This window comes from Emys orbicularis, chromosome 5, assembly GCF_028017835.1.
Source record: "Emys orbicularis isolate rEmyOrb1 chromosome 5, rEmyOrb1.hap1, whole genome shotgun sequence".
In the NCBI taxonomy this organism is placed as follows: Eukaryota; Metazoa; Chordata; order Testudines; family Emydidae; genus Emys; species Emys orbicularis.
In genome coordinates, this window is record NC_088687.1 from 145,468,777 (window position 1) to 145,491,027 (window position 22,251).

The following is a 22,251-nucleotide window of genomic DNA, read 5'->3' on the forward strand; positions in this document are numbered from 1 at the left end:
CGACGCAGGGCCGCCTGTTCAGAGCAAGCCGGCATTTAGGAGTGAACGGAATCCAGGATTGACAAGTCCTTTGTATCCCACGGAGCAGAGAGCCCCTGGTGGCAGGATCACCCAGCCCTCCCGTCCTCAGCCTCCTGGAGTTCCTCTCTCTGCCCCGGGCAGCTGCAGCCATTATGAGCTCCTCACGCCTAGCTCAGCCTCTGCACCTGCAGGGCTGCTGTGCTCACAGGCTCTCAGCTGCTCGCAAAGACTGTCTGGTCACTGGGCTCCTTGGTGTCTCCAAGGCAACTTCCTTCATCTGTGGCTACTTCGGTCTCATCGGCAAGACAGGCCCGAGACACCAAGCCCCACCCCTTAGCTGCCTGGCCCAGAGGAGCGATTGACATTGACTCCACACGCACAGTGGACAACAGCACAAAGTGGGAGGGAAACCGACAGCCCCTTTTAGAAGCCCAGGAGTTCATCAGGCTTAGGGTTACCATATTTCCACAAGCAAATAAGAGGACACGGGGGGGGGGGGGAGGAGCCCCGCTCTAGCCCTGCCCCTGCCCCGCCCCCATCCACTCCCTCCCACTTCCCACCCCCTGATTGCCCCCCTCAGAACCCCCAACCTCCCCCCGGCTCCTTGTCCCCTGACTGCCCCTCCTGGGACCCCTGCCACTAACTGCCCCCTAGGATCCCACCCTCTATCTAAGCCGCCCTGCTTCTTGTCCCCTGACTGCCCCCTCCTGAGAACCCCCTACGACCCTACCTGTCCCCTGACTGCCCCGACCCTTATCCACACCCCCACCCCATATTCACACCCCCACCCCCAGACAGACCCCCGGGGACTCCCATGCCCTATCCAACTGCTCCCCGCCCCCTGACAGGACCCTCAGAACTCCTGACCCATCCAACCCCCTCTGCTACCTGCCTGCCTCAACCCCTCTCCACACCCCTGCCCCCCTGAGAGCCCCCCCAGAACTCCAGACCCATCTAACCCCCCCGCTCCCTGTCCCTGACTGTCCCAACCCCTCTCCACACCCCTGCCCCCCTGACAGCCCCCCCAGAACCCCAGACCCATCTAACCCCCCCTGCTCCCTGTCCCTGACTGTCCCAACCCCTCTCCACACCCCTGCCCCCCTGACAGCCCCCCCAGAACCCCAGACCCATCTAACCCCCCCTGCTCCCTGTCCCTGACTGTCCCAACCCCTCTCCACACCCCTGCCCCCCTGACAGCCCCCCCAGAACCCCAGACCCGTCTAACCCCCCCTGCTCCCTGTCCCTGACTGTCCCAACCCCTCTCCACACCCCTGGCCCCCTGACAGCCCCCCCCCCCAAACTCCCGACCCATCCAACCCGCCCTCCCTGTCCCCTGGAGCCCAGGAATCGGGCTGCACTCCGGCCGGGGTTGCGGGGCTTGGGGTCGGGCCGGAGGTGCTCGGCCGGGGCTGGGCCGGCGCGCTCGGCTGGAACCAGGGCCGGCGCTGCTGGGGCCCAAGCCGCCGGAGCCGGGGCCGGCGCTGCTGGGCAGGGCCGGCTCTAGGATTTTTGCCGCCCAAAGCAAAAACAATTTTGCCCCCCCCCCCGTTTTTTAATTACCCCACCCCCGACCCCGCCTCAACTCCGCCCCTCCCCCAAATCCCCAGCCCTGCCTCCTCCCCCCAGGCTCTCAAGCCTAGGAGGGAGGGGGAGAAGCGGCGCCCGCGCCGCGGCCACTCGGGATCTCCCCCTCCCTTCCAGGTTTGAGAGCCTGGGAGGGAGGGCAAGAAGCGGCGGCCGGCGCACATTTGTAGGGGCAGCATTCTGGCGCCGGCCATGCCGCCCTTAAAAATGTGCCGCCCCAAGCACCAGCTTGTTTTGCTGGTGCCTAGAGCCGGCCCTGCTGCTGGGGCCCGAGCCGGGCCGGCGCTGCTGGGGCCCGAGCCGGGCCGGGGGTGCTCGGCCGGAACCAGGCTCGCCGCCCTGGGGCCGGAACCGGGGCCGGAGCCGCTGGGGCCCGAGCTGGGGCGGAGCCGCTGGGGCCGCCGGGCGCCGCTCAGCCCGTGCCGGAGGGAGCCGCTCGGCCAGGGCCGCGCCTCCCCGGAGCTCTCCTCCTCGCGCCCCCCCGCCCCAGCTTACCTGCTGCTGCCTCCCGCTTGCCCCTGCTTCTTTTCAGACTTCCCGCGAAGATCTGATTCGCGGGAAGCAGGGGAGGGGGAGGAGCAGGGGGGCGGAGCGTTCAGGGGAGGGGAGGAGGGGGAAGACAGCTGCGGGGCCGGACAGTGTGGTAAGGCTGCAGGGGATGGGGGGAGCCGGGAAGGGGCTTTGGGTGCCCAGCGGCGCTTGGCCGCCGCTTTTCTGTCTATAAATAGCCGACCGGGGGGAAATCCCGGACATTTTTAGATTTTTAAAAATTCCCCCCCGGACGGCTATTTATAGACTGAAAAGCCGGGCATGTCCGGGGAAATCCGGACATATGGTAGCCCTAATCAGGCTACCGATGCTGTGCCGGGCCAGCTGGTTATGTGAATCGGGAGCCCAGACTCTCCAGCCAGGCTGGGGCTTTGCAAAAACAGATCCCCTGGTTTAACTCCCTGCACGCCACAGGCAGCTGGGACAAACCCCCAAGCAGCACCTCTGGGGTCAGGGAGCCCATTGTAGAGGGCAGGGAGAGGGGAGATGGGGAACCAGAGAGAAAGAGGAGAAATTGGTTTGCAAATAAGATAATGCATATTCATCAAATGTCTCACATGATCTTCTCATAAACAAACTAGGGAAATATAGCCTAGACAAACCTACTATAAGGTGGGTGCAAAACTGGTTGGAAAAACGTACTCAGAGGTCGTCATTAATGGTTCACAATCAAGCTGAAAGCGCATATTGAGCAAAGACCAGCAGAGATCTGCCCTAGGCCCAGTTCTGTTCAATATCTTCATCATTGATTTAGATCAGCGGGTCTCAAATTGTGGGTCGGGACCCCAAAGCGGGTTGGGGTCACCAGAGCTGGCTTAGACTTGCTGGGGCTTGGGGCTGAAGACCCCACATCTGGGGCAGTGGGGCTCAGGCAGACTCAGGCTTCGTTCCCCCTCCTGGGCCATGTAGTAATTGTTGTTGTCAGAAGGAGGTCGCGGTGCGATGAAGTTTGAGAATCGCTGATTTAGGGCTTGTCTACACTGGCAATTAACAGCGCTGAAACTTTCTCGCTCAGGGATGTGAAAAAACACCCAGTGTAGACAGTGCCCCGGCGCTGGGAGCTGCGCCCCTTGTGGAGGTGGGTTTGTTAGAGCGCTGGGAGAGCTCTCTCCCCGCGCTGCGCTGCGACCACACAAGGCACGTTAAAGCACTTTAGAGTTGCCAGTGTAGACTAGCCCTTAGACCAAACTACAGCCCGTGGGCCACATCCGGCCCGCGGGACCGTCCTGCCCGGCCCCTGAGCTCCTGGCCTGGGAGGCCAGCCCCTGGCCCCTCCCCCGCTGTTCCCCCTCCCCCACAGCCTCAGCTCGCTCCGCCACTGGCGCAATGCTCTGGGCGGTTGGGCAGCGCGGCTGCAGAGACTGGCCTGACCCGGTCTCTGAGCTGCGCGGTGCGTGGCTGGCTCCAGCCGGGCGGCGCGGCTGTAGCGCCACCAGCCACCGGTGCTCCAGGCAGCGTGGTAAGGGGGCAGAGAGTGGGGGGGGGGGTTGGATAGAGGGCAGTGGAGTTAGAGGTGGTGGTCAGAGGGGGTGTGGATAGGAGTCGGGGCGGTCAGAGGGCAGGGAACGGGGGGGGTTGAATGGGTGCAGGGGTCCCGGGGGCAGTCAGGAAGGAGGGGGGGTTGGATACGGCGGCGGGGGGCAGTCAGGCGTGGGGGTTCCGGGGGCAGTCAGGGGTCATCAGAGAACAGGGGGGTTGGATGGGGCAGGAGTCCCGGGGGGGGCGTAAGGGGGTGAGAAGCAGGGCGGGGGATAAGGGGCAGGGGCAGGGCTGGGCCACGCCTGGCTGTTTGGGGAAGCACAGCCTCCCCTAACCGGCCCTCCATACAATTTCCGAAACCCGATGCAGCCCTCAGGCCAAAAAGTTTGTCCGCCCCTGGCGTAGGTAATGGCACAGTGAGCACATTTATAAAGTGTGTCGGCGATACCAAGCTGGGAGGGGCTGCAAGTGCTTTGGAGGACAGGATTGCAATTCAAAATGATCTGGACAAACTGGAGAAATGGTCTGAAATAAATAGGATGAAATTCAATAAGGCCAAAGCACGGCACTTATGCAGGAACAGTCAGTTGCACACATACAAAATGGGCAATGACTGCCTAGGAAGGAGCGCTGCAGAAAAGGATCTGGGGTTACAGTGGATCACAGAATAAATATGAGTCAAAAATGTAAAGTAGTGGCAAAAAAAAAGCAAAAAGAACAGGAGTCCTTGTGGCACCTTAGAGACTAACAAATTTATTAGAGCATAAGCTTTCGTGGGCTACAACCCACTTCTTCGGATGCATATTATATGCATCCGAAGAAGTGGGTTGTAGCCCACGAAAGCTTATGCTCTAATAAATTTGTTAGTCTCTAAGGTGCCACAAGTACTCCTGTTCCTTTTGCGGATACAGACTAACACGGCTGCTACTCTGAAAAAAAAAGCAAACATCATTCTGGGATGTATTGGCAGGAGGGTTGTAAGCAAGACACAAGCAGTAATTCTTCCACTCTACTCAGCACTGATAAGGCCTCAACTGGAGTATGGTGTCCAGTTGTGGGTGCCACATGTCGGGAAAGATGGGGACAAATTGGAGAAAGTCCAGAGAAGAGCAACAAAATGATGAAAGGTCTAGAGAACATGAGCTGTGAGGGAAGACAGAAAACGTTGGGGTTGTTCAGTCTGGAGAAGAGAAGACTGAAGGGGGACATGAGAACAGTTTTCAAGTATGTAAAAGGTTGTTCTAAAGAGGAGGGTGATCAATTGTTCTCCTTAGCCACTGAGGACAGGACAAGGAGCCATGGGCTTACACTGCAGCAGGGGCGGTTTAGGTCGGACATTAGAGAAACGTGGTGACTGTCAGGGTGGTGAAGCACTGGACTAAATTGCCCAGGGAGGCTGTGGAGTCTCCGGCCCGGGAGGGGTTTGAGAGCAGCTCAGACAAACCCCTCAGGGCTGGTCCTGTCTCAGTGCAGGGGGCTGGACTAGACAACCTGGCGCGGGCCCTTCCAGCCCTGCGGTCCCAGCGACCGCCTATCCCACCCTGCAGCCCTCGCTCGCCTGCCTTCCTCTGCTACCGCAGCGCCACCCGGCGGCACGGCGAGGTACTGGCCGGGTGGGTGCGGCTGGCCCAGGGGGCCCACGTGGCGCCTGGCAGAGCCCGAAGTGACTCTGGTGCCAAACCCCTGGGGATGCTGGAGGCTGCAACGAATGTCTCAGCCCCGCCAACAGGATTCCTGCTTCCTCAGCCACAGAGCCGGGGAGGGGATGGGGCGGGCGCTGGGCTGGCTGGAGGGGAGGTGCTGAACTGGCTGGACTGCCTGGCTGGGCACGGGGGGGCGCTGGGCGGCGGGGGGGGGGGGGCAGGGCTGGATGGGGGGCGCTGGCTGGGGCGGCTGGGCTGGCTGGGCGGGGTGGCACTGGGTTGGCTGGAGGGGAGATGCTGCACTGGCTGGCTGGGCGGGGGTGGGGGCTGGGCAGGGCTGGCTGGGGGGGGGGGGCGCTGGATGGGACCCACAGGACGATCGCTGCCCCTGACCGAGGGGGCGGGGCTGGGAGCCAGTCCCGGCCGGCTGAACTCCCTGCTACGTGTCCGGGCCCCGCCCGCTCGGGAGGCCCCGCCCCCTCGAACAGCCTGGCCCCGCCCCCACCGCCGCTCCGTGGGGAGCTGTGGTCCGGGCGACAGACGCTGCGGGGGCGGGGCCTGGCGCTGCGGGGCGGGGCTCGGGTGACAGCGGAGCCGGGGGCGGGGCGGAAGCCACTCGGGCCCCATCTGATTGGCTGCCATGGCGTGGCACGTGACTCGTGCTTGGCGTCCCGTGACACCCTCCGGGGCGGGGCCTAGAGCCGGGTACAGGTGAGGGGGCGCGGCAGGTCTCGGGGTGCGCGGCTGGGCCGGGGGCCGCTGGGGGGCGGGGCCGGGGGCGCCACAACCAGCCGCCGCCCCCCTCCCGGGCTCCCCCGCCGCCCCCGGGGCGCAGCTGCTGCGTGGCGGGGCCGGGGTAGGGCACGGCGGGGGGGCGTTCACGGCTCCCGAGGGCGGGGCGGGGCGGATGCCGCATCCCGTCGGACCGGTTCCCCGGGCGCCTGGGTTCCGCGGGGCCGGGGCTGCGGGGCAGCGCGCGGGGGGGGTGTCTCCTGCAGCCCCTCCCCGCGCTTGGCCGCGGCCTGGGTCCCGTTACCCCCCCCCCCCCCCGGGTCCCTGCCATGGGGTGGGGCTGGGGCTGTGTCCTGCCCCGGGGGGGGCGTGAAAAGGGTCCGGGCCCCGGCGGTTCGTCCTGCAGTCCGGGCGGTGCCGGCTGCCTTGGCCGGTCTCCAGGCTGCGCACGCCCAGGTGAGCAGGGCGGTGTGTGACACACCCACCCCCGGCGCTCCCGGCTGCTCTTCCTGGAGACCTGGGCGGTGCCCGGGCTCCCGGCCACGAACCCTGCTCCTTGGGGCGGTGGGAGTCCCGGCCCCAGAGCCTGCTGGGGGGCTGGGCACAGACCAGCTGGGGGGACGCTGATTTGCAGGTTGTTCCCTGGGATGATTCAGTCACTTGGATCTCCTGGGAAACCGGGCGCAAGCAAACGCCTGGTGTCAGTGCGATGGGGGAGGGCTGGCCGGGGAAGCCATGACTCACTCGGGGAACCGCTTGAGCTTTGACCAAAAGAATGAATGTGACCCTAGGACACGCAAACGGGCGTAGGAGCAGAGGTGACTTTCTCTCTGTATCGGGCACTGCTGGGATCCGGTGCCCCGGTCTGGTGCCCACCGCTCAGGCTGTTGATAAACTGGAGCGGGTCAGAGAAGAGCCAGGAATAGAAAACCTGCCTTGTAGAGAGAGACTCGGGGGGCTCGATCTGTTCAGCGTAACACAGAGGCGGTTCAGGGGTGACTTGGTACCTGCCTGGGGAACAGACATTTAGTGATGGGCCGCTCAGTCCAGCAGAGGAAGGTCAAACACGGGACAGTGGCTGGAAGTTGAAGTAAGATGAATTCAGACTGGCAGTTAGGGGCACGCTGTTAAAGGTGATGGGAATTAACCACGGGAACCGTACCCAAGGGCCGAGGTGGATTCTCCGTCCCTGACAGTTTTTCAGTCCAGACTGGTGGGAGTGGAGCAGGGCCACTGGTCCTGGAGCAGTGGCGATGGGGTGTCTCCCCACTCTAACTAGTTTCTCCCCTAGGGCCCAGTGGCTGCTCTGACCCTGCCCTTTTCCCTTGCAGGTCCCCGGCTCCGTCTGCCCCGCAGCCTCACCGCCATGGAGGCCAGCGATGGCCTCATCTCCCCGCTGCGGCCGAATGGCCTTGGCTCCCTGCTGGATGAAGAGGAGGAGGAGGAGGAGGGTGAAGGCTTGGCCCTGGACTGTGAGGGGGACCTGGAGGTGAACCCATATGATGGGCTGCCGTTTTCCTCCCGCTACTATGAGCTGTTGCAGCGGCGGCGAGACCTGCCTGTTTGGGCCACCAAGTACAGCTTCATGGAGCACCTGGAGAGCAGCAGCGGCATCGTCCTGGTGTCTGGGGGGCCCGGGACCGGCAAGAGCACCCAGGTGCAAGGGGAGCATGGGGAGGGCGTAGCCAGGGCAGGAGTGCCCTGCCCGGAAAGAACACATACCAGGGTTTGGGGAGCAGCCGGTGCTGCAAGGAGAGGGTGGGGGGCTGCCCCCTCACAGGCAATGCGGTGCTGCAGGGAGTGGGGAGCTCCGTTGGGGGCGCTGTGCTGCTGGCTTGCCGGTGAGACACGTCCTGGGCTCCATTGAGTACACGGCCCCTGGTGTCTGGCGGTTCTCGTGGGGACAGGATCACAGAGCGAAATGGCTTGGCAGCTGCTGCTGGCAGTGGCTGCGTCCCGTAGTCTAGGGTGCTATGGCTACAGGTGCCGTGGGAGGGGGGCCTGTGACTCCTCATTTAACCTCTGAGGCAGGGTCCATTGTACGCCCGACTGCGGCTCTTGTCTGTTTGCGAAGCCCCCTCGGGGCAGCACGTGGGGAGGTCAGGGTGACGGGAGGCCGGGCTCTCCATCGGACGCCCTGGGAATTGGCTTTAGGTTGTGCACGGCGCGGGCTGGGAGTCAGCTGGGTCTGCGCTGTGAGCTGCAGGGCAAGTCGTGCCCTATGGAGTGAGCCGCTGGCGGGTGGCCAGGGACTCCCGAGAGGGGTGGGTGAGCCCGGAAGAGGGCCCCAGACACCCTGACTTGTTCTGCGATGCTGGTGCACCGAGCAGCCCAGTTGGGACCCACTTCTCTGGCTGCTATCCTGGCATTAAAGACACACCCCTGCCCCAGACAGCGCTCTCACGCAGCAGGACAGACAGAGAGACAACCAGCAGCCTCGGTGCCAACCCTCCAAGCTGCAGAGCCTGCAGACAGCTGGGCTCCTTGGCCCTCTGCCCCTTGTGCGTGTCTCTTCCACCCCAGCAGCCTTGGCAGGGAAGCTAGAGACACTACAGTCAGGACTTTGACCTGGGGGAGGGTTTGTTTTCAAGCAGCGTGTGTCTGTGGAGCTCTGCTCCGCTGTAGGCCCCAGCCAGGCCATGGGCCCGGAGACGGAGGCAGGAGCCTCCTAGGAGGCTACCTCTCCTGGTGCGTGCCCAGGGGATGCCCAGGCTTCCCAGCAGCAGAAGCTGGAGCCTGGCTGGTGTGGAGGATGGGCAGGGGGTGGCTCTGTAAGGGAGCAGGTCTCTGCCTGGGGCCAGCTGCAGCCCCCAGGAGCAGAGCTGTGCCTGCAGGCGGGTCGGGCCGAAGGGGCGCATGAGAGGCGTTTGGAGGGGCCCGGGCGCTTCCCTTATCTGTGTGATTGGTATCAGCCCCGTGACTGCGGTCTCAGCTCTGCGCAGCCGGCAGAGCCCCCCGTGGAGCAGGGCAGCCCCGCTGCACCGCAGTGACTGTCACTCAAGCTCCACTGGGCTGCCCTCTCATCTGTACCCTAGATTTCTGCCCCCTGCTTTGCCCCGGCTGCCCTGGGGGTCCATGGGCTGCTGCAGGGAGCATGGGCCCCTTCAGGTTCGCAATCAGCTGCCCCCAAATCTTGGAAGACTTTGCCCCTTGGCTGAAGGGCCCACAGCTGCCGTGGGGGTGGCAGGGTGGAGGGGACTAGCCCCTGCTGAGCTGTCAGGAAGGGAGCCCTGGGGCTTGGCTGAACTCCGCATGGATGGCATAGCTGGGTGCCAGCTGCCTGCTGCCAACCTCTGTGCCCAGGAGCATGTGGGGTGCCTGGGATTGTTTACGGTGCCTGTGCCCGCCTCAGTGTCTGGGTGAGGCAGCTCTGCTGGGATCTGGCCCCCTGCCAGCCGGACGGATTGGTTCTGCCCCTGGCAGGCCGTGTGGGCACCCACAGCATGTCCCACGGGCGGCTCTGGGCCGGGGGGGCCAGGCCGTTGTGCCCACATGGGGTGACCTGTGCCCCTTACCCCACTCTCCTCCTTGCAGATCCCCCAGTGGTGTGCGGAGTACGCCCTCTCCCAGCAGTTCACACATGGCCTGGTGGCCTGTAGCCAGCCCCACGGTCTGGCTGCCCTCAGCCTCTCGCTGTGCGTGGCTGACGAGATGGACCTGAACCTGGGCCACGAGGTTGGCTACTGCGTCCCCCACGAGGACTGCTGCACCCCAGAGACCCTGCTCAGGTAAGGCTGGGAGCTGCGCCCATAGGGCACTGAGACCTGCTTGTGGGACTGGGGCTGCCCCTCCCTCCCCGATCCAGGCTCCCTCTCGCTTGCTAGCCGCGCGGTGCCTGATCCGCCCCCGCTGGGCTTGTCGGGGGCTCAGCCCGGAGCCAGGGCACACGAGGGCGGAGCTGGAGTCCAGGGCTCAGCAGCAGGCAGCCAGGCCACTCCACCAGCCTCCTTCCTGGGGAGAGGCGGAGGCCAGCTCTGGCCCAGGCTCCCCCGTGCAGGAACCTGGCGCTCCATGCTGGGACGAGACAGATCAGAGCTGGGCCACTAGCGGCTGGGGAGCTGGGCCGGGCCTAGGCCATGCTCTGCGTCTGGGCTGGAGACACCCCTCTCGGGCAGGGCGGGGTCCAGCCGGGATCCTGTTTAAGGAAGGGCTCCAGGATTAGAGGGGTGAGGAGGAGGCCGCACTGCAAGGGTCAGGCTGTGGGCATCAGGTGGGGGCTCTGGCAGTGAGGGGGTTAAGGCGGGCACCTGTGCCCGGGGCTCTCTTGGGTTGGGCCTGACACCTCTCAGCTCAGAGGACAAGGACACGGTTCCCTGCTGAGAGAGCTGAGAGTGGGGGAGGGGGCCCTCCCAAATCCCCTCCAAGTCTCCCTCCCCTCCCAACTCTGCCAGTGCCCCTCAATCCCAACCTGCAGCCCCTGCCGTCCCAGCTCTGGACTCCCCCTTCCCCGGGCTGCCTCTGACCCTGGTGCTTGGTGCTGACAGATTCTGCTCGGATGAGATGCTGCTGCGAGAGATGATGTCGGACCCTCTGCTGCGCCAGTACGGGGTCGTTGTGCTGGACGAGGTGCAGGAGCGCACGGTGCCCACAGACGTGCTGCTCGGGCTGCTGAAGGATGTGCTGCGCCAGCGCCCGGAGCTCAAGGTGGTGGTGGTGACAGTGCCGGCCCTGGAGGAGCGGCTGCGGGCCTTCTGCGGGGACCCTCCCGTGGTGCGGGTACCCGGACCCAGCCCGCCCGGCCAGCTGGTGTACAGGGATCCACCGGCTCGGGGCCACATCTCGGCCGCGTGCCAGGCGGTGTTGGACATTCACCGGCACCAGGAACCCGGCGATGTGCTGCTCTTCCTGGCCAGTGAGCAGGTAGAGACTGGGGGGCTGCTGGGACCAATCTCTGGCGGGGTGCTTGCAGGAGAAGGGGAGAGGGAAGGGGGTGCTGGGACTCGCTTTGGGGGGTGGTCCTGGGGGCATGAGGAGCAGGGGGCTGCTCCCACCCCCCTTGCAGCAAAGGGGGTGTCCTGTCACTAACGGCGCCTGCTCCCCTCCCGGCAGGAGATCAGTGAGTGCTGCGAGGCCATCCGCACCGAGGCTGTGGCCCTAAACCCCGGGCTGGGGCCGCTGCTGGCCCTACCTCTGCACCCGGGGGTGGGGCGGGCAGCCCAGAAGGTCTATGAGGTGCCGGAGCAGTGCAGCAGGCCCCAGGGCCGGCGTGTGATCGTCACCCACTGGCTCGCGGATTCGTCCTTCTCCCTGGGGACTGTGCGCTATGTCATCGACACGGGGCTGGAGCTGCGCAGCGTGAGTACGGAGCGGGGTGCCTGGCTCAGCCTGGCCCAGGGCAGGCGTGGCCCTGCTCAAAGCCAGCTCTGCACAACTCCTTGGGCAGCACTTCCCCTCCCGCCAATGTACACGTGAAAATAAGTAGGACCCTACCAAATTCAGGGTCCATTTTGGTCAATTTCATGGTCATAGGATTTTTAAAATGGTAAATTTCATGATTTCAGCTATTTAAATCATGGTGTTGTAATAGTAGGGATCCTGATCCATAAAGGAGGTGTGTGTGGGTGTGGGTGGTGGGGGGAAGGGTCGCAAGGTTATTATAACAGGTTTCAGAGGGGTAGCCGTGTTAGTCTGTTTCAGCAAAAACAACGAGGAGTCCTTGTGGCACCTTCGAGACTAACAAATGTATTTGGGCAGAAGCTTTCGTGGGCTAGAACCCACTTCATCAGACGCATGGAGTGAAAAATACAGTAAGCAGAATATATATTATAGCACATGAAAAGATAGGAGTTGCCTTACAAGTGGGGGGTCAGTGCTAACGAGCCAGTTCAATTAAGGTGGAAGTGGCCTATTCTCAACAGTTGACAAGAAGGGGTGAATATCAAGGGAGGGAAAATTTGTTAGTCTCTAAGGTTATTGTAGTGAGGCGTGCGGTACTTGCTACCCTTACTTCTGCGCTGCTGCTGGCAACGGCGCTGCCTTCAGAGCTGGGCAGCTGGAGAGCGGCGGCTGTTGGCTGGGAGCCCAGGTCTGAAGGCAGAGCCGCTGCCAGCACCAGTGCAGAAGTGAGGGTGGCGTGGTGTGGTATTGCCACCCTCACTTCTGCGGTGCTGCCTGCATTGCTGGGCCCTCAATAAGCATCCGCCCAGCTGACTCCGGCCACCCAGCTCTGAAGGCAGCAGCGCAGAAGTGAGGGTGGCATGGTATGGTATTGCCACTCTTACGTCTCTGCTGCCACTGGTGGGGTGCAGCCTTAGTGCCTTCAGAGCTGGGCGCCCGGCCAACAGCCACCGCTCTCCAGCCACCCAGCTCTGAAGGCAGCACAGAAGTTAAGGGTTGGCAATACCATGACCCCCTGCCCCGAAATAACCTTGTGACCCCCCTGCAACTCCCTTTTGGGTCAGGACCCCCAATTTGAGAAACGCTGGTCTCCCTCTGTGAAATCTGTATAGTATAGGGTTAAAGCACACAAAAGACCAGATTTCAGAGGGAGACCAGATTTCACTGTCCATGACACATTTTTCATGGCCGAGAATTTCGTAGGCCCTACAAATAAGCCCCGCTCCTTCCCTTCAGTCAGTATCCTGTCTCTTGGCCCTGAAAGGCTGGGAGCTTGTATTAATGGTGTGATGAGGCCGGGCCGGACCCCTGCCTGTTGCACAGGAGAGCAGCCTGTGCAGCAGCTGTCGACGGACACACAACAACCGCCAGACTGGGTCAGACCAAAGGTCCATCCAGCCCAGTGTCCTGTCTGCCGACAGTGGCCAGTGCCAGGTGCCCCAGAGAGAATGAACAGAACAGGGAATCATCCAGTGATCCAGCCCCTGTCGCCCATTCCCAGAGCCCAGGGTTTTGTTGCTGACCATCTTGTCTAATAGCCATTGATGAACCCATCCTCCATGAACTTCTCTCATTCTTTTAGAACACAGTTACAGTTTTGGCCTTCAACATCCTCTGGCAAGGAGTTCCACAGGTTGACTGTGCGCTGTATGAAGAAATACTTCCTTTTGTGTGTTTTAAACTTGCTGACCCCTAGTTCTTGTGTTAGAGAAGGAGTAAATAACACTTCCTTATTAACTTTCTCCACACCAATCATGATTTTATAGACCTCAGTCATATCCCCCCTTAGTCGTCTCTTTTCCAAGCTGAAAAATCCCAGTCTTATTAATCTCTCCTCATATGGAAGTTGTTCCATACCCCTAATCATTTGTGTTGCCCTTTTTTGAACCTTTTCCAATTCCAATATATCTTTTTAGAGATGGGGCAACCAGATCTGCACGCAGTATTCAAGATGTGGGCATACCATGGATTTATAGAGGCCATATGATATTTTCTGTCGTCTTATCGATTCCTTTCTTAATGATTCCCAACATTCTGTTTGCTTTTTTGACTGCCACTGCACATGGAGTGGATGTTTTCAGAGAAGTATCCATGACTCCAAGATCTTTCTTGAGCGGTAACAGCTAATTTATATGTATAGTTGGGATTATGTTGTCAGTGTGCATTAATTTGCATATATCGACCTTCAATTTCATCTGCCATTTTGTTGCCCAGTCACCCAGTTTTGTGAGATCCTTTTGTAGCTCTTCACAGTCTGCTTTGGACTTAACTATCTTGAGTAGTTTTGTATCATCTGCACATTTTGCCACCTCACTGTTTACCCCTTTCTCCAGATCATTTGTGAATATGCTGAACACAATTTATTCCTAGCCTTTGTTTCCTATCTTTTAACCACTTACCAGTCCATGAGAGGACCTTCCCTCTTATCCCATGGCAGCTTACTTTGTTTAAGAGCCTTTGGTGAGGGACCTTGTGTCACGGAGTCACCAGGGTGATGCTCTGGATCTACTCCATATGAAGCCAGTCAGGTCTCTGCGGGAGCCTCCTCTCTGTGAGCAGACTGTCGCCAGGGCAAGAAGTTTACACAGCTTCCACCTTCCTGGGTCTGACCTCGGAGCATTCAGCATCCCCTTCTCATACCGTGTGCTTCCCGCAGCGAGTCCGGACGGGTGGGGCTCCCGGGGAAGCTAGCGGGCCCTGCACCCCAACTCCGCAGTCAGACGTGACTCTCAGCCAGCGTAAAACAGAAGTTTATTAGTCGACAGGAACACAGCGGAGGGCAGAACTTCTTAGCACGGACATCAGTGACTTTCAGCCAAGTCCCTCTTGGGGGGAGGGCAGCCCATAGCCAGGGCTCTGCCCCCCCGCGTCCCAAGCCAGCCGAGACTCACTCCCTTCCAGCTGCCTGGCCCCTGCCCTGCCTGTTGCTCCTCCTCCGGCCTTTGTCTCCCTTCCCGGGCCAAGAGTCACCTGGTCACATCCCCCTCCGGGGTTTCAGGTTACGAAGGGGCGGCCATAGCATCCCTGCAGGCAGCTGGAACAGCCCCCGCAAAAGTCACAGCCCCTTATTCCCACCACCTAGACACTGGTGCAATACACAGGGAAACTGAGGCACACACAGCATTCGTGCAAAACAGTAAGACTTGCATAAACCATAACAAGGGGAAATCCCCACTTCGTCACACCTGGTCAAAGGCTTTTTGAAAGTCCAAGTACACTATATCCACTGGATCCCCCTTGTCCACATGCTTGTTGACCCCTCAAAGAATTTTAGTAGACTGGTGAGGAACAATTTCCCTTTACAAAAGGTTTCAGGGGGTAGCCGTGTTAGTCTGTATCAGCAAAAACAACGAGCAATGTCAGCAAACCCCCTTGCCCAATCTGTCCACATATCTATTCAAGGGACACCATCATAGGACCTAACCACATCAGCCACGCCATCAGGGGCTCGTTCACCTGCACATCTACCAATGTGATCTATGCCATCATGTGCCAGCAATGTCCCTCTGCCATGTACATTGGCCAAACCGGACAGTCTCTACGCAAAAGAATAAATGGACACAAATCAGACATCAAGAATTGTAACATTCAAAAACCAGTCGGAGAGCACTTCAATCTCCCTGGTCACTCAGTAACAGACTTAAAAGTGGCAATTCTTCAACAATGAAACTTCAAAAACAGACTCCAACGAGAAACTGCAGAACTGGAATTAATTTGCAAACTTGACACCATCAAATTAGGCCTGAATAAAGACTGGGAGTGGCTGGGTCACTACAAAACATAATTTTCCCTCTGATAATCACACCTTCTTGTCAACTGTTGGGAATGGGCCACATCCACCCTAATTGAATTGGCCTTGTTAGCACTGGCACCTCATTTGGTAAGGCAACTCCCATCTTTTCATGTGCTGTATATTTATACCCGCCTACTGTATTTTTCACTCCATGCATCTGATGAAGTGGGTTCTAGCCCATGAAAGCTTATGCCCAAATAAATTTGTTAGTCTCTAAGGTGCCACAAGGACTCTTCATTGTTTTTCCTTTACAAAAGCTATGTTGACTCTTCCCCAACATACTGTGTTCATCTGTGTGTCTGATAATTCTGTTCTTTACTATAGTTTCAACCAGTTTGCCTGGTACTGAATTTAGGCTTACTGGGCTGTAATTGCCAGGATCACTTCTTCTGCCTTTTTCAAAAATTGGCATCACATTAGCTATCCTCCAGTCATCTGGTACAGAAGCTGATTTAAGCAATCGGTTACAAACTACAGTTAGTAGTTCTGCAATTTCATCTTTGAGTTTCTCCCAACCTCTTGGGTGAATACCATCTGGCCCTGGTGACTTATTACTGTTTAGTTTATCAATTTGTTCCAGAACCTCCCCTATTGACACCTCAATCTAGGACAGTTCCTCAGATTTGTCATCTAAAAAGAATGGCTCAGGTTTGGGAATCTCACATCCTCATCCATGAAAGCTGAAGAAAAGAATTCATTTAGTTTCTCCACAATGGCCTTCTCTTCCTTGAGTGCTTCTTTAGCACCTTAATCGTTCAGTGGCCCCACTGGTGGTTTGGCAGCCTTCCTGCTTCTGACATTCTTAAAACAATCTTTGCTGTTAGTTTTTGTCTCTCTCACTAGTTGCTCTTCACATTTTATTTATTGGCTGCCTAGTGATACTTTTAGGCTGTCATAACTTATGTTGCTCAAGGGTGTGAATAAGCCACCCCCTGAGTGACGTAAGTCACCCCTACCTAGCGCTGTCCGCACCAGTGCTTACGGAGGCGGGTGAGCTTCTCCTGCCAACGTCACTACCGCTGCTCGTGGGGCTGGACTAGCTACGCTGACAGGAGAGCTCCCTCCTATCCGCTTAGAGCAGCTACGTTCGCGAGCTTACAGCAGCGCAGTGTAGCCGTAGCCTTACGCTTGACTTGCCCGAGTTCATGCTCCTTTCTGTTCTCCACAGGGATTTAACCTGTGAAAGGATGCCCGTTTGCCTCTAGCCACCTCTTACTCTGTGGCATTTTTTTGGTCCTCTTACTGTTTGTTGTTTATACATTTAATTTGAGCCTCTATTATAGTGTTTTTAAAATAGTTTCCATGCAGCTTGCAGGCGTTTCACTCTTGTGACTGTTCCTTTTTCTTTCCATTTAACTAGCCTCCTCCTGTTTGTGCCGTTCCCCTTTTTGAAATTAAATGTCACTGCGGTGAGTTTCTCTGGTATTTTCCCTCCTACACGGATGCTAAATTGATTTTGTTTTGGTCACTAGTAGTGAGCAGTTCAGCTAGATTCACTTCTTGGACCAGATCCTGTGCACTGCTTAGGACTAAATCAGGAATTCTCTCCCCTTGAGGGTTCCAGGACTAGCTGCTCCAAGAAACAGTCATTTGTGTCTAGAAACTTTATCTCTGCGTCCTGAGGTGACATGTATCCAGTTAATATGGAGAGAGTTGAAATCCGCCTTTGTTGTGTTTTTCGACCTGTGTGTAACCTCTCTACTCACCCCGAGCATTTCACGATGGCCTGGTCAGGCAGTCGGTAGTACATCCCTCCTGCTGCGTTCTTATTGGTCAAGCAGGGGATTTCTAGCCACAGAGATTCTATGGGACAGTTTGGTTCATTTAAGATTTTTACTCTATTTGACTCTTTGCTTTCTGTCACGTAGAGTGCCCCTCCCCCACCTCTCATTTGTACCCCGGTATTACCTGCCCCACCGATTATCCCCATTTCTCCAACTTTCCGCGATGCCTGTTCCATCCGTGTCCTCATGTAATCCCAGGCACTCGGCTTCCCCAGCTCAGCAGTCCCGTCTCTGGCTCTTCTGTCTAAGCACCGTATTCAGTCACAGTCCTTCATGTGTTTCACTAAATGGGACTCTTGCATTTGACTGGTGTCCCCCCCCCCCCCCCCGTGTCGGCCCCTCCTTCCCCAAAGGTTCCCCAGTTTCTAATGAACCTGAACCCTATTGTCTCAGCCACGCAGTTCTGCCTGTCTAGCTGGCCCTGTGTGTGGAACTGGGAGCATCTCAGAGAACGCTACTGGGAGGTCCTGGACGTCAGTCTTTTACCTAGCAGCCTAAATTTGGCATCCAGGACCTCTCCCCTACCCTTCCCCATGTCACTGACACCTACATGTACCACGACCACCAGCTCCTCCCCAGCACCACACAGACATCTGTCCGGATGTCTCCTCTGAACTGCAGCCTTTGCACCTAGAGAGGAAAGGCCCCATATCCCAGTACCCTGCCGGCTGGATTGGAGCCGGCGTTCCCTAGAGAGGAAAGGCCCCATATCCCAGTACCCTGCCGGCTGGATTGGAGCCGGCGTTCCCTAGAGAGGAAAGGCCCACGTCCTATTCCCCTGAGCCAGCTGGCCCCGCCCTGGGGCTGGCTCGGATAGGGTTCCCAACCCTCCAAGTTTGGCCTGGCGTCTCCTGGAATCGGCATCGACCTCCCGGTGACCATTGAAAGCAACCCGGGAGATTTTAATAGGCTATTTTAAGAGAATGACGTCATGTTGGGGTTGGTAACCCTGGGGTCGGAGCCAGTGCCCCCTAGAGTCCCATTTACTCCTGCCCTGACCAGCCTGGGGGCCCGGTTGCGGTCCCAGAAATCTCCCTAGGGTGGCTGGCCCGACGTGGACCTCTGCTGGCAGGATGTAGTACTGCAGCTTTGCAGAGCAAACCTTTCCAAGCAGCCAGGAGGACCCGCTGGGGGCAGGGGCTGATTTCTGCGTCTGGTGGGGAACGGGGAACACAAGTCCAGCGCCGGCTGGTGAGCAGAGCCCATGGCTGGCCAGGGAGCATCAGGCCGGCCTGCCCCTCAAAGCGCCTTGTCCCCGCAGGTTTACAATCCCCGGATCCGCGCAGAGTCCCAGGTGCTGCGGCCCATCAGCAAGAGCCAGGCAGAGTCACGGAGGCAGCGGGCCGCAGGCAGCCCCCCAGGTGAGTGCCCGGGCCGCAGGCAGCCCCCCCCCCTCAGGTGAGGGCCTGAGCCTGGGCCGCAGGCAGCCCCCCCCCTCAGGTGAGGGCCTGAGCCTGGGCCGCAGGCAGCCCCCCCCCCCCCCGGTGAGTGCCCGGGCCGCAGGCAGCCCCCCCCCCCCCCAGGTGAGGGCCCAAGCCCGGGCCGCAGGCAGCCCCCCCCCCCCAGGTGAGGGCTCGAGCCCGGGCCGCAGGCAGCCCCCCCCCCAGGTGAGGGCTCGAGCCCGGGCCGCAGGCAGCCCCCCCCCCAGGTGAGCGCCCGGGCCAGGGCCGCAGGCAGCCCCCCCCCCCCCAGGTGAGCGCCTGGGACGCAGGCAGCCCCCCCCCCCCCAGGTGAGCGCCCGGGCCTGGGCCGCAGGGAGCCCCCCCCCCCCCCCGGTGAGCGCCCGGGCCGCAGGCAGGCCCCCCCCCCCCCCGGGTGAGCGCCCGGGCCGCAGGGAGCCCCCCCCCCCCCGGGTGAGTGCCCGGGCCGCAGCCGCAGGGAGCCCCCCCCCCCCCCCGGGTGAGCGCCCGGGCCGCAGCCGCAGGGAGCCCCCCCCCCCCCGGGTGAGCGCCCGGGCCGCAGGCAGCCCGTGTTAGGGACGCGCTGGGAGCTGTCAAAGCCATGGGGCTGGCAGTGCCAGGCTGGGGGACCAGCCTGGGCGTCTAGTGGGGCTAGCTTGCAGGCCGGCTGGGCTGCAGCTTTGGCTCCAGTTTGTTGCCGCTCCGCCCCCACAGTGCCTCTCCCCAGTGCCAACCCCACCCTCAGTCCAGCTCGCGCCCCGCCCCCCCCCCATGGCCGCTCCCCTGTCATCTGGCAGGCACCTGTCTGCGCCTCTACTCCGAAGCCTTCTACGAGCAGTTCCTCCCGGCCGCCCCCGCCCCCCACGTGAGCGAGGCCAACCTGAGCCGTCTGGTGCTGCTGCTCAAGAGACTCGACATTGCTGACATGGGCCAGTGCGACTTTCTCGACCGGCCAGGTACAGCCCGGGGCTGCGGGTCGGGAGTGAGGGGCGTCTGCAGGACGGTGGGGGATGGGAGGAAAACATGGGGCTGCTCTCGGTGACCCATTAACAATGGGGGGGGGTGTAAATGGCCTGTTAATGAGATTCCCAGCTGGCCCCACGCCGCAGACACTGAGCTGGGAGGGGCTGGACATGGGCAGGAAACTGCAACGGGAGACTTGGCCTGGGGACCCACAGCTGCTCGGCCGTGGGCAGGAGCAGTTGGCGGGCTGGGGCTGAGGGGATCTGGCAGCAGGAGAGACAGCCATGCACAGGGGGAGGGTCAGAGCATCCGGGGGAACCCCACCCTCCGGCCACCCCTCCATCCCAGAAGGATGGTCCCATCCGGGAGGGGAGGGGAGGGAGCTGGCAGGCCTGGCGTGTGGGAGGGGGATGAGTCCTGTGGGAAGGGAGTTTGGCACATTGTGGGGGGCCCCGGGGTGGCTCTGGCATTGGGAATGCGGCATTGGCACCTCCCCTGCCGCCCGGCTGACTCCCTGCCCCCCAACCAGCCCCCGAGTCGCTGATGCAGGCCCTGGAGGACCTGGATTACCTGGCCGCGCTGGATGATGATGGGAACCTCTCGGAAGTGGGGATCATCATGTCGGAGTTCCCCCTGGACCCCCAGCTGGCCAAGGCGCTCATCGCCTCCTGCGAGTTCGACTGCGTCCACGAGATGCTCACCATGGCCGCCATGCTCACGGGTAGGGGGCCAGGCGTGGGCACAGCGTCCCCTGCGAGAGGGAGCAGCACCAGGGCTCCGAGTCAGGCCTGGCCGTGCTGTCTGTCTCCTTCCTTTCGACAGCTGAGAGAGGTTCTCAATGCTGCGGGGAGCCGGGCTGCAGGCTGCACAGCCTCCTGGGGACCCAGGGCGTGGGTGGGTCTCTGCCACCCCCAGCCATGCTGGGGGCTGTGGGGGCAGCCTCAGGGAGAGCCCTGCCGGGCACTCGAGTAACTCTTTCCTGCCTGCTTCTCCCCAGCCTCGCCTTGCTTCGTGACCCCGGTGGCACGCTCCGAGGAGGCTGCGGCCGTGCGCCGGCGGGCCCTGCTGCACCCCGACGGGGACCACTTCACCCTCATCAATGTCTTCAATGCCTTCCAGCAGCGTGAGTGCCGCTCTACGTGCGGGTGGGGGGGGATCTCCCCAGCATCTGCCGCTGCCTGCGTCCTGGCATCACCCACCACTTGCACCGGCTGGCCGTACCCCATGCCCTGGCACCGCTGTGCTGGGGCCCTGCCCTGGCAGGGCGACAAGCTGCTCCGGGGGCAGGTCGCAGTTCCAGAGGCTACGGGCACTCGATAGGTCTGGTCTCCACTGTCCCGTGGCGCGAGTGGTGGGGGCGTCCCTGCAGGGCTGGGCATGGCAGACGGGGGCAAGGGAGATGGCGTGGCCCTGGGGAGAGGGCGGGGGCAAGAGCCTGATGCAGGGAGGGGCCGGGCCCCCAGCTGACGCCCCTCTCCCGCAGACGAGCTGGATGAGGGCTGGTGCCGGCAGCACGGGGTGAGCGGCGCAGGGCTGCGGTTGGCGGGCGTCGTGCGGGCCGAGCTGCTGGAGGTGATGCAGCGAATCGAGCTGCCCGTCTCTCCCCCCGCCTTCGGCACGGACGACAACGTGCTCAACCTCAAGAGGGCGCTCATCTCTGGCTACTTCCTCAAGGTGGGGGAGCCCCCAGAACGAGGGGCCTTTTGGCACAAGGGGAGGGGGCTGCCCTGGGGGGGCCCTACGTGTGTGCAGGGTGGGGAGAGAAGAGGGGGTGGGGGCACTGCCCAGGCTGCCATAGGCCCCGCTTTGTCTGTCCCCACTGACCCCTCTGCTCCCCGCAGGTGGCCCGGGACATCGACGGCTCCGGGAACTACCTGATGCTGACGCACAAGCATGTGGCCCACCTGCCCCCCCACTGCTGCTACGTGGTCCGGAGGCCCCTGCCCCGCCCACCCCCCTGGGTCCTGTACCACGAGTTCACCATCTCGCAGGACAACTGTCTCAGCGTGGTCTCTGAGATCCAGCCCCAGATGTAAGGGTGGGGGAATTCTGGGGGGGAGAGGGGAGCGGAGACCCCCAGCGGGGGAATGGCTGGGGAGGGGGTTGGGGGGAGAGCCCCCAGCCTCGTCAGTGGCTGGCTGCAGGGCAGGCCCTGGAGATGCTGGCAGGGTAACACCTGGCCCGGGGCAGGGCCTGGCGCCTTCTCTGTGCCCCTCCAGCCTGGTCCCTGGGTGCTGCCCCCTCCTGCCTGCCCAGCCCCTTTGTGTAGCGGGCCCTGGTGCGAGGGCCCGGCCTGGCACTGCCCGGCGCTGATCTGCTCTCTCCCCGCAGGCTGGTAGAGCTGGCACCCCAGTACTACCTGAGTAACCTGCCGCCCAGCGAGAGCCGCGACCTGCTCATGGAGCTGAGGGAGACGGTGCTGGGTGCTGCGGAGCCACTGGGCCGGCTGGAGCCAGCGCTGGACGGAGCAGGGGGTGTGGAGGGGGAGGACAAGGACAAGGATGTGTGCGCACTCCAGTGAGTGGGAGCGAGGGGCTGGCTGGGCTCCCCTCTTGTGACAATGGGGGGTACAGGGAGCCCCAGGAGGGGGCGCGGGGTCCTTCCCCTCGGCCGTGCTGCCACGCCAGTCCCCCATGCTGCTGTACCTGTGGGGTGCTCCGGTGGGGCTCCTGGACCTCCCAGCTCATGGTGCAGGGGGGGCTGCCCCCCGCCTTCTCTCTGAGCCGCCTCACCCAGGTGCCACCGGCTGCTCTCAGGGCCCCCTCCTGCCTGCTGGTGTGTTACCAGGGGCCTGCTCTGCCATGGGGCACAGCCTCTCTGCCCCACAGACCTTCCTGCCCCACACACTCCATGGTGTGGGGCCGGGGAGCAGGGGGAGCCAGCCCATGGCCTGACTGTATAAAGCTTTTCTGTGACCTTTGTTCCCAGCCTTGTGTCCGTTGCTCCGAGCCAGGGGGTGTTCAGCA

The 22,251-nt window shown here is 61.4% G+C and overlaps 1 protein-coding gene across 2 annotated transcripts; it reads left to right on the forward strand.

Moving 5' to 3' along the window:
• The first annotated feature begins 5,958 nt into the window (after window positions 1-5,958).
• DQX1 (DEAQ-box RNA dependent ATPase 1) lies at window positions 5,959-21,806 on the forward strand. Of its 2 annotated transcripts, none has more exons than XM_065405364.1 (12): window positions 5,959-5,987; window positions 7,340-7,665; window positions 9,543-9,736; window positions 10,493-10,868; window positions 11,058-11,303; window positions 18,184-18,283; window positions 19,120-19,278; window positions 19,815-20,006; window positions 20,283-20,408; window positions 20,769-20,959; window positions 21,127-21,317; window positions 21,617-21,806. In XM_065405364.1, exons 2-12 carry the CDS (start codon window positions 7,375-7,377, stop codon window positions 21,804-21,806), a joined length of 2,256 nt encoding a protein of 751 aa, XP_065261436.1. In that variant the 5' UTR covers window positions 5,959-5,987; window positions 7,340-7,374. The 2 variants fall into 2 exon arrangements, with proteins under 2 accessions (XP_065261436.1, XP_065261435.1); XM_065405363.1 differs by lacking the exon at window positions 5,959-5,987 and adding an exon at window positions 6,184-6,250.
• Window positions 21,807-22,251: the final 445 nt, after the last annotated feature.

Bases quoted from the DNA above. Each gene is read 5' to 3' on its own strand.
- DQX1 (XM_065405363.1), top strand. From the start codon at position 6,184: ATGCCGCATCCCGTCGGACCGGTTCCCCGGGCGCCTGGGTTCCGCGGG. The intron at 10,869-11,057 runs GTAGAGACTGGG...CCCTCCCGGCAG, and splicing joins TCTTCCTGGCCAGTGAGCAG to GAGATCAGTGAGTGCTGCGA. The intron at 18,284-19,119 runs GTGAGTGCCCGG...GTCATCTGGCAG, and splicing joins GGCCGCAGGCAGCCCCCCAG to GCACCTGTCTGCGCCTCTAC.